Here is an 11,573-nt window from a genome sequence, read left to right on the forward strand (position 1 = left end):
TCAGGTGTATCTGCTCGTTAACAAAAACTATTTATTGTAAGGCCCCATATGTTAGCTAGTCACTCAGAAGCCCAGATTTGTACGGATGATGATATTATAAAGAAACAAATGTAATCCTATTTTGACTGAACAGTTGTATCTGCATCCACATGCCTTTGTGGAATGCATGTTTTCAGTGTTTATCATAATCTAGAGGTACAAACTTATACATGCATTTCTGTTCTCTCAGGCTTGAATTTGTACTTTTGCCTTCCTTGAGTAGACTGCATGCTCAGGTGTTTCTTTCAACAAAATTAATGCTAAGAAAAACTTAAAACTAGATCCACTATCCTTTATCAAATTCCTGTTTAAAAAAAAAAAATCTGTTTGCACTATATTAGCAAAGCTTATCTCCAGCATGACAATCTGTTCATATCTAGCAAGACGGTGACTTCAGCATTTTTTAATCCAAGAGCAGCAAGTTCATTCTACTTAGTCAACTGTCTCCCGTTGGCTCAAAAATACTAGTATTTGACCTTACTACACCAGTAATTCATGCATAGGTTATGCTGTGCAAGGTCTTAAAACTTTCCTGTCTCTCAAGAAAATAGATATTTAACAGGTAAAATAACCACTTTATTAAAATAATTTAAAATATTTTACTACATGAAACATAGATTTTATGTATTATGACTTTTCAGGCAACAGCATCAAACAACATAGAAAGGACAAGCACCAAAACGGCAAATAGAGCCTATGTGAACAAGCAAACCCACTTGTCTTCATGTTTTTTGAACATTTGTATTTTACTACTTATCTGCTGGCAAAATTATACATGTAGCATTTAAAACTGTGCCTTTGGCAGTACTTTGATTTTTCTATATCCGGTGCCTTGCAAGTACTGTTTATAGCTATAGGAATATGATTCAGAGAACTGAATCTGTAATGTTTCTCTCATGTGACAAAACTAACACAAAATTGGTTGGGGCAGACAGGAATGATCCATGTTCTTTTTTTGTTTTTTCACTCTCAGTTCTGAATACTGTGATTGCTTTGGCCTCTCTCAAAGCTGCTGCAGTGTCCATCCAACTTTATCTTTTCTTTAAGGAGCATTCAGGATTGGAGGTTTTGTTGTCTTCCATCTCTAGTTACAGGAATAGAAATTAAGAGTATATACTTGTGAGAAATAAGGATGAAAATAAAATACCAAGAATTCCTAGGGGGGAAATGAACAATGAAATTCATTCTCACCAAAAAAAAGGGGGTACAGAATGGATCTCATGAGGCTCAGATGCAACTTGGAGCTAAGATAATCAGAAAAACACTTTTTAATTTGCCTTAGATAAAGGTGGTTCACTGTATTAAACTTTATTTCACGTTTCGTATTAGCACTAGAACTTTCTGTATCACTTTGAAATGATGTTAGTTTGATCCTTGTAGTTGTTTAGCCACGTCACCAAGACACAGTCATAGCTTGATTTAAGAGGTTGTATCTGCTGAGGAAAGAAACTGAGATTAGGACTTAGGTTTACATGATATTTAGTACACTTATATGAGAGAGATTTCTACTTGCCTTGTTTTCACAAGATCATGGCTTCCTAACAGCAAATATTTTATAAATGCAAAATTTAGTCAACTTATACCCATCAGGCAGGGACCAGGCTGTGTGGGACCTTGAAAGTGAGGGTAAGTATAGCACATTTGACGTGATAGAGAAGGGGGAGCTAGAGGAGAGGTGCAAAGAGAGACTGATAAGGTCAAAGCAGTCAAACAGCTTTATGAATCAATATGAATGAGTCAAGATTTCAGTTGTCAAGGCCTTAGAAACACTGAAGTAAGATGCATGAGATAACAAGAGACTGGATTACAGTTTCAGCATTATGGATGGAGGGCAAGGATGCACTGCAGGACTGCAAGAAATCTGGAGGACTTGGACCCAGATTCAAGCCTTCTTGAAAGTCTAGGTCTAAGTCAAATACAACTCCTAAGCTATGAACTTGATTAAATGAGACATTTTTATCCATAATGAACAATAAGAGAGATGGGAACAGAAAGATTTAAGTAGTCTGTTTTAGCCTTGTTGAGCTTTAGCCAATGACTAGATGTCAGAGGAAAACAGGCCTGACATTTTAGTGTGGGCAGAGGGAAATGGATCTGGAATAGAAGAAGATAGATCAATACATTGTCTGTATGGAGATGGCAGCTGAATGTGTGTATGAAATTATCCACAGTTAAAGCAGAAGAAGGGAAAGGGACCAAGCACAGAGCCCTATGTAGGGTGGATGAGTAGGGACCACTGAAGGGCAAACTGAATGAGCAATAAAAGGCATAGGAGGAGAGCCAAGAGAGGACAGAGACATGGGAGCCAAGGGGCCAAAAGATTTCAAAAAACGAACACAGTGGATCATTGCAGACAGCAGATAGAGTTGAGGAGGACAGAAGAATGAAATGTGTTTGTCCTAGGATTTTAGCTGAGAAGTCATTAGTCTTACCTTTGGTAAGAGTAGTTTCAGTTGAGTGGTTGGCATGGAAGCCAAATTGGGAGTTACACATAGGAAGCCTGAACTCCTATAGCTTCAATGTAAAGAGAAAAACAGACCCCGTGCACTAATCTGAGGGTAATAGTGGTGCAGTTTAGCATGGAATAGACATGGAATCTGTTATAAAGTAGCCATGAAATATAACCCCAGAGCAACATAAAGAATTGAGCGTTGCAGTGTAACACACCCAAAGAACACAACACCTGAAGAAAGATTAAAACACTGGTCATTTAAAGTTAGCACTAGAAAGAGAAGCAGTTTTAATTGTATTTATTCTTGCATTTAATTGTATTTATTCTTATTGGAAAAAATATTCATTTTAAAAGAGAGAAAATCAGAAACATGTTGTGAACAGAGAGATTCAAACATACAGCCATGTTTGAAGGTGCATTTTTACCTACATACAAAGGTCTAAAAACAAGGCACTCATCACAAAAGCTGGTATATCACCTAAGTTGCGTCACTGAATCAGTTGAGCAGTTCAAGTCATTGGAAATTTTGAGATGTATTGATTCATGTCTGAGCAGTTTGTAATAGTGAACCGATCCAATGGCTGCAGACATGTACACCGCTGCTCTGTATTCTGCTTGTGACCTTTATTCTAGAGATGTGCAATGAGCCTGAGCTTTATTGGAGCCCTGCTGTGGGACTGATGCATTTCACACTTGGAAATTCCAATACATTTAGCAAATAGTGCTACTGTAATTATAACATGACATCGATGTGAGCAAGACCCCAGAGCTGTGTTCCACAGAGGTAAAGCAAACAAAAGTTGATGGGCTTTTTTGGACTTAAACATTGCTGATTTGTATATAATTGTGCCAGATTTGAACAAGGAAAATATTCTTTACTGCACCTTAGCCCTAGTTGTCTTAGTTCTGCAGCTGCTTTCCTGATTATGACTCAAACCCTTGGTGAGTTAATTAAGCCAGTACTCTGTTACCAACAAAAGGAGAGCCCCCACCCCCGGTAGTTTGTCAAACAGTACAGTATACAAAAATAATAGAAATGTAATGTGTCCTGGCAGTCTATTTATAGTTACCAGCAGTATTTTGTAATACTGTTTTAGTACTGGAGGACTTCAGATTTACACAGCCCATTTGCAGGGGAAAAGAACAAGGGAACTGTTAATTTTTGGAAAATATTTCTGCTAAAAAGAGACAAGCCGTAAATCTTGTACGAACATAGAAAAAGTGGCAGCTGTTTTGAATGTCTTAACTGGGCATGTTCACCATTAGGCAATGATAGGCCTATTAATATTTTATATTCAGCATTGCAAGTTGAGTAGGTGTGTGTTACCCAGAGATGGTCCTTCTGAAAACTCACAGGCGTATTAACATTCGTACATAAATGCATACACTTCAACAGACAAGGTTATTTTATTCAAGTCTTGGTTCCAGAATATTGCACTCATTTTCTTGTTCATGGGCTGCCATTTTTTCATGTCCACATAAAGTTCATTTCAACTTGAAGTATTTTTGTACTTGAATGCTCTGTCCACAGTTTTGTTTATTCAGTGAGCAAAGGGCAGTAGGTGTATATATATATTTTATTCTTTTCTGAATGTTTTCTTAAAAAACATTTAACTCTGTTAACAACAGTTAACTCAGCAGCTTGTTTCTGCTCTCTAAGGGGTCGCCTGGCCTGATATGCACCGTCTGGCTGACAGAGTCCATCTGGAGGAACTGACTAAAATTGGCATTCTGCAAGGCAATGTAGATGACATGGTGACGGTTCATTTGGGTGCAGTATTTATGCCACACGGGCTTGGACATCTACTTGGAATTGATGTGCATGATGTTGGAGGCTACCCAGAGGTTAGTGCTAGTACGTTCCTGATTGCTTTGCAGTTTTACCCTTCAAAATGAAATAGGCATTTCTTACAGTGTCACAGTCATTTGAATCTTTTCTGTGTATGAACCGATCTGCATTTTATTTATTTTCTGTTGTGGGTTTCCATGCAGTGTCTGAAGTGAAATGATTATGTTAATTAATAAACAAATTGCTCATATGAAATGCATGCTGATGTGAGCTGGCAGGGATTCTTACTGTTCATAATGTTTGGATGAGTTGAATAAAGTAGTGTGCTCTTGTTTTTAGATGGTTCATTTTCTCCGTTTATTTATGTAGGAGTAGCATCTGCAATAGGTTGGCCTGTGTGTGTACAAACACACCAGGTAATTTCCTGTCTCAAAACTTATACAGGTTTCCTCACTTTATGCTGTACATGCGTTCCTGGAAAATGGCGCATAACTCAAATTCGCATAAAGGGAACCCACCTTACAATGTAACAGCTAGGGATACTTCAACAGTAGTGAGCCCCAGACCCATTTCTACCACTTTTGCAAGATAATTTTGTAAAACAGCAGACAGTACACACAAGCACAGGGTGGTGGTGAATGTTACCGTAATGGGGATGGCAACTACAGAAACACGTGTCGCAGACAATGAGTGAGGAGCACAGATCCACACAGGAGACTCTATTTTGGTGCGTGTCACTCCCACAGTGCACCACACAAAGCAGCTGACTGCGGGCTTCCACCAGTCCAATCACATAAGAGTGAATTTACCTCGCATGTAACAGATTTTTGGTATAAAAAGGGTCATTGCGTACGAGTGAATTCGCACATACAGAACCCGCGTAAAGCAAGGGAAACCTGTACTCTCGAAAAAGAAAACAAGCTGGAAGGAGGGACAAAGGAGCACAGCATGGTTAGGGTGACAGCTGTAATGTGGCTAGGTCCAGGCAACATGCTGGTGGGAAGAAAGAGAAGATTGCTGGAGTAAGAAAATAGAGAGGAGGAAAGAAAAAAAATTGCCTTAGAGGTGGAAATGGAGACACATAGCTACAAGCAGCAGACAGAGTTAGGCTGGGCAGCTGGAGGCATTGCTGTCACTGAAAGGGAAAGGAATAAAGGGGTGCTAACACAACAGCAGGGGTGGATCCAGGAATGGTGCGGCAGCATGGTCTCACTCCCCCTTGGCTTTGTGCCACATGTGCAGTGAGCTCTCTCAGCTCCACATGTTACTGCAACTCCTGCTAGGAGCACTGCATGTGCTGCAAGCTCTGAGAGGTCTCTGCTGGTTGACACAGGCTCTGCCTAGAGTCCCTGCTTCGTTTTGTTTTTTCCCTCCGGCCTCCTTACCACCTCCTCCTCTCTTACCCACTCTTTCCTTCCCCTGCCTCTCCCCAGCTCAGCAGCAGGGGAAAGGAGAGGGAGAAGAGCCAGCAGCGACGTGCAGTCTTTGCTCCTAAGTCTCTGCACTGCTGTTGTTCGTCCCATCTCCTGCTTTCCCTGCTGTAGAATTGTGGGATGGGGAAATTGAAAGAGTGAAAAGCAACAGGCTCCAGAGCTGCTTGAAAGCAGGGACCCTGCACCAGTGAGCTCAGAGATCACATGCAGAGCTCTAGCAGGAGCTGCTGGAAGCTCAGTGGTACTGTGGAACATGTGCAATAAGCCTCTCTCGCAGATGGCTTAAGGCAGGGCTAAAACAAATGAATAGAAATAAAGATAATAAAATACAAAAAGGTATTAAATGAAAATTAAGGTGAGATACTGAAGTAACCAGTTAATCAGTGTGAAACCTGGCTACCATATTTACTTGAATAGAAGACAACCCAGATTACAAAATGACCCTCCAATAAGATTCTATATATGGAAAATTTCTATAAGATTCTATATATGGATTCCATACATGGGAATTAGATTCTATATATGGAAAATTTATAAATTGGTTATAATTTTCCAGGTATAGAATCTAATTATTGGAGGTTTACCTTGAATTTGTTCCCCTCCCACAGCTACAGCCCGGAAGAAAAATCTAGAGGTCAGGTAGCTTCCCCCTAGCTTTCTCCCCTGGCAGCCCCTTTCTTTTCTTCTTTCTGACAGACACTGCTCTTCTTGAGCACATGGAAGTGAGGAGCAAATTGGTAAATAATAACCTTAAAATTAAACATGGCTGGAACAATATGCATAATATCTTTATGCCTAGTTCATCCAGAACTGATGCATGCTGTGTTTTTTTAAACTACTGCATGTTTTAGCACAGGTACTCCATAAACATACTTTTGAGCAGCATTTTGGCATCTATTTAAATATGGTACAAACTGCATGATATTAGTTCAGTGCCAAAGGTTTATGATTTACTATGTAGCTCGTTGGGCTGTGCCACACCAGAGTGAACAGCATTTCAAGTCATGGTGATCCCACAGCTCAGCGCAGCTGTGTGTGTGTGCACCCGCGCACGCTCCAGATACAAAGTGGGGGGGGGTGTACTCTGGATACAAAGGATCCAAGATCTAATTAGCCCCCACTCATGACTGGACTAGGTGTTCTTATCATGAGTCCTGGGATGCTCCAAAAATGTATGTGCAGATAAGGTGTGGGGTTGTGGGGTTCAGATGCCCCAGAGTTTCTCTTGCCTTCAGCTGTATGGCTGCAGGAGTGAGCTAGGGAGGAGTCTCCCATTTCCATAAAGTTGGCATATAGCCAAGATCTTCCCACTGAAAATGAAGGTGGGAGACTAACTGTGCCTTACCTCAGCCAAGGAACTATCCCTCTCTGGGGAGGAGCACGGCTTCCAGGGCCCTCAGTCAATCAGAGGCATGGGGGCAGGGGGTCCACCCTACTCCACCACGCAAATCCCACCCTCCCTGCCCCCATGCTTTAGGACGCCGGGGCTTTCCGCCCTTTTCTTTTTCGCCTCCCCACCCCCAAAAGATGTTACTGAAAAATAAGATGTTTACAAAAGTTCTTAAAAGCCAAATTGCAGCTGTAAAGATATACGTTTCCAGACCATGTATGTTGAATGGCAACCATGATAAACAAAATGGTTGGCAATAATTTCAACATGCCAACTTTTGAAATTATTGCCAAACTTTTCAACTTTTGCTTGTGTTGTGAACCCCTAAATATGAAACGCAAAATGTTAATATGGATGGCATGCACCTTATAAGCCTGTAAAGTAGCAGTATGCCAGATAGCAGTGATTCCCAACCAGTGTGTAGGTGTACCCTGGAGAACTGCCAGTTCCTTTGAAGGGCACTTTACACTGTGAAGTGATAAGCATGGATCCTGGTTTTCTCTGTTTAAAAATACCTTTAAAGGAGAAAATCCGCATTTTTCTTCATTAAAGGAGAAAATCCATGTTTTTCAGTAGCAAATGGAAAAGCTGGATCCCTGGCAATAAGCAAGGTGTGAAGATGTAAGCAGATAAGTGCAGGCTTGGGCTTGTCCCTGCCTGGACAATCCCCTACCCCACTACCTGGCCCCTCTGCCAGGAGGTAAGCACTACAGTATATAAATTAGTTTTTGAAATTGGATGCCACTCTGTTCACAAAAGTTATGGAGGGGTGCCTTGAGTCTGAAATAATCAGAGAACCACTGCCATACTGCATGCACATTATTGCATGCTAGCAATACGTCATACAAATATATCTTTATTCTACTATAGTTGTCTTTTGTAAAATTGTCATCACACAAACTCAGAAAAGATGCAGATCTCACAATTTCTGGGGTAATTTTATAGCAGTCAAACTAACGATTATATTGGGTGATGGGATTATGATTCCAGAGCCCTCAAATACTTTAGAATTCAGTGTATTTGTGTACTGTGATCTTATTAATTGAAATTCTACAATGTCTTATCTTTTGTGCTTGGCTTGAAAGCACTATATTTCACAGCTATGTGAGATGCATATGGAGATGTCAGTGGGAAACCGATTGACTTCTTTCTGGGCAAATTATAGGGTTTCAGGTTATATAAGTGAGACTACATACCACTGCTATTTAGGGTTTCTCTTTTACAGAGAGGGAAGAAATATATAACCTTTGATGATGATGTATTTTAAACAGTATGATATACCAAACGTTAACAAAACTACTGTGATGACACTGTATTGGCTTGAGCTTCTAAGTGTAAAGAAACAAAAATTACAGAGGTCCCTCTGCTCAGTCCAAGGCTTTATCAGCTGCTAATTCGACTCAGTAAATTGTGGCCTTTTGTCCTTTTTCTGACATGCCTTCTCTCCACACATTGGCATGGAGCTCAACAAAACAGGAGTGACTTGGACAGTCTCAAATGAGTTTTGTTCATGGTCTGCAAAGTCCAAGACCCAATGTTGCAAGTACTTATGCTCATTTTTAACTTTTAAGCACATTAATAGTGTCACTGAATTCAGTTCTGCATTGAATTCAACAGAGTGATTTGCACTCAGAGCAAAGCCTACATGTAAAATTGAGAGCCAACTGAATTTTAGGTAGCATTGGGAGAAAACAGCAGTATGAAGTATTGGGTATCTCCTTATAAATTAACTTTCAGACCTTTTGTTTTCTACAGAAGAAAATGATTACAGAGGAAACCCCAGAATTGCTTTTTCAGTCAGGTATAATACAACAGGTCTCTATCACATACCTTTCTATATAGCTCAGCAGGCTCCTTCAAATCAGCATGTAACTTGCAGGAATTAGCAACCTGCATACAGCCCCTGGGCAGGATCCAGCTCGTGTTGAGGCCCGACCTGATCTGTGATGTGGAGCTGCACTGAGTGGTCCATCCCCTCTGCAGTACCTTCGTCACCAGCCCCCCTGCTGTTGTCTTCTCGGGGAAGGGAGCTGAGATTTGCAACGAGTGGCAAGGAGCTGGGCCACAAGCTCTGGCCTGAGGCAGCAAAATGTTGCCACCCTCTAATCTACAGCACTGTTTTCTTTTGCTTTGTGTATTTTGGGAAAGGACTCACTTAAGTATTATAATGCATGGGAATGTATGCATATCTCTGATGTGCTCAATAGATCACATCAGGTCTTAAATGTCTTCTTTCCTGTTTGGGGATGCAGACAGTTCCCCCCCTATTAGTGCAGTCAGAAAACTGCCTACACAATTGTGCATGGAAATTTGAGTGTACAGTTAGTTTAGGTTTATAAATACCAGGGTTTGAGATATAAATGAACCTTTTTTTTTTGGATTGTAAAATCAGCTTAATCCAACTCTGAATTTTATGCAGAGGCAGCCAATGTTTTATTAGGACAGTGATAGCACAGTAATGGGGATTCAGTTGCTGTTACTGTGCAGATGTTGTAGCTGTCTTCTATAGTATCTTTCTTGATTATGATTTATAAATAATTTATACATTTGTATATTTACAGATGTAGGAAGTTAGACACTTCAGAATAAATGTGGGTCTTGTCCTTGCTAATTGGAAGAAGACAGTTTCTTATGACAGGACCACACATTTTAAATATGTGGGCTGTGAAATGCTTTGGTATACTTTACATTAACCAATTAAACAGCTTTTATGGGGAATTTTCCCAATTGAACAACTTTTATGAGGCATTTCAGAAAACCATTTGTGGATGTATTATATACTTTTTATGCACCTATTGTATCTCACCCTGTTTTCTAACTAGTCAGTCAAGTTATTTCCTTTTCACTGAGGCAATTTTTTTGAGCATTAAAAAGGGATTTTTTTAAAATAACTTTTGGAGTCATTAGTATTAGTTATTTTTCCTCACGTGTAACCAGTTAAATTTGGAATAACACAATAAGATTAATTTCCTAATTTTCATTCATCATAAAGCTTGCTGTGTTCCAAAAGAAACAGTTTCCAAAGATTGTTAGATTAGTTATAGGTTAGAAGCCCAGGGGGTTTTTTTTTTTCCAAAATTGGCAGTAATATATTTTCATCTTTTCCAATAAGCAGCTTTCACATGCAGCAAACACTTTTGTCCCCTTTGACAAATAATGCCAAAACTATGCAGACTTTCTAGAAAAGTCATGTTGTTTTACTTACATATGTACTTCATTTTATTAGAGTAGCAGTAGCTTATAGTTTGACAGACAGCAAAGAGGGCATATCAGCTACGTGCAGGGCCAGACTTTCTAATTCCCTGGATACCCAGTAGTTTCCCATTTTAGGACTCCAATAAGGGCCCTGATGTTCAGAAGTGCTTGACACCCAACAGCTTCCTTATAAATCTGGCCCCAAGCAGCATACATGACACAAACATTATTCCTAATGGGAACAACTGGGTGCTGAACATCACTGAAAATCTAGCTGCTTTTTTAAAAGTCGAACTGGGAGTTGAGCAGTTTTGAAAATCTGGCCCCAGCAGTGCACACTGATCACTTCAGAAATTCTGGCCGTTAGTGAGGAAGAGTTAGCTTCAGTGTCAAGAGCCCACTGGGTTTAGTTTCAGCTATAGAATTTAATCACGGATACAGTTTTCATTTGTTTCCTGGGTAAATTCTATGCAAGATGGAAATGAAAATTTGTGCCTGTGCAACTGAAATGTGTTAGGTGATCCCAATGTTTTATACCCTGGGGTAGATGTGATTGAAATTTTTATTTAAAACAAGGTTTCTTCTCTCTTGATGCTCAAGTTGATTCATTTTCATGTTATATTAATTGACTGTGAGATTCTGTAGAACGCTAAGTACATTTTATGACTTAAGTAATAAGTTGGGTTAATAACTACTGTCTCTTAAACATCTCTGAAGTTACCAAAAATTTAAGAAGTTGTAAAATTACCCAAATTTTTAAAAACATTGATCTCCCTTGCTTTCCTAATGAAAGAGCTAGTTCTTTCAGTGTTCATTTGCCTCATTAAATTGTCAAGATGACAAGAGCCTGCCCACTTGTTCACTGAGGTATTCAAGTCATAGAACCATAGAATCAATGAGTGGGAAGGGACCTAGACAGATCATCTAGTCCGACCCCCGCCATGGGCAGGAAGGAGCACTGGGGGTGGGAGGGGTCATAAGACCCCAGCCAGGTGCTTGTCCAGTCTCCTCTTGAAGATTTCCAGGGAAGGTGAGAGCACCACCTCTCTGGGAAGCCTATTCCAGGCTCTGGCCATCCTTACTGTGAAGTAGTTCTTCCTAATATCTAACCTAAACCTATCCTCCCTCAGCTTGTGGCCATTGTTCCTGGTGACTTCAAGGGGGGCCCTGGTGAACAGACTTTTCCTGAGTCCCTGCTGGTGGCCCCTGATAAGGTTGTAGGCAGCCACAAGATCCCCCCTCAGTCTCCTCTTGCAGAGACTGAAGAGATTCAGG

The 11,573-nt window shown here is 40.3% G+C and overlaps 1 protein-coding gene across 3 annotated transcripts in view; it reads left to right on the forward strand.

Moving 5' to 3' along the window:
* The window catches only part of PEPD (peptidase D), a 284,355-nt gene that overhangs the window by 243,702 nt on the left and 29,080 nt on the right, over window positions 1-11,573 (forward strand). For all 3 annotated transcript variants that reach the window (XM_019505586.1, XM_019505588.1, XM_019505587.1), the window contains one exon: window positions 4,152-4,336. In XM_019505586.1, the coding sequence (XP_019361131.1) occupies window positions 4,152-4,336 (185 nt within the window). The remainder of the gene's footprint in view (window positions 1-4,151; window positions 4,337-11,573) is intronic.

This window comes from Gavialis gangeticus, unplaced genomic scaffold (genome assembly GCF_001723915.1).
Source record: "Gavialis gangeticus isolate Ggan-Ray unplaced genomic scaffold, GavGan_comp1, whole genome shotgun sequence".
NCBI classification, from domain to species: Eukaryota; Metazoa; Chordata; order Crocodylia; family Gavialidae; genus Gavialis; species Gavialis gangeticus.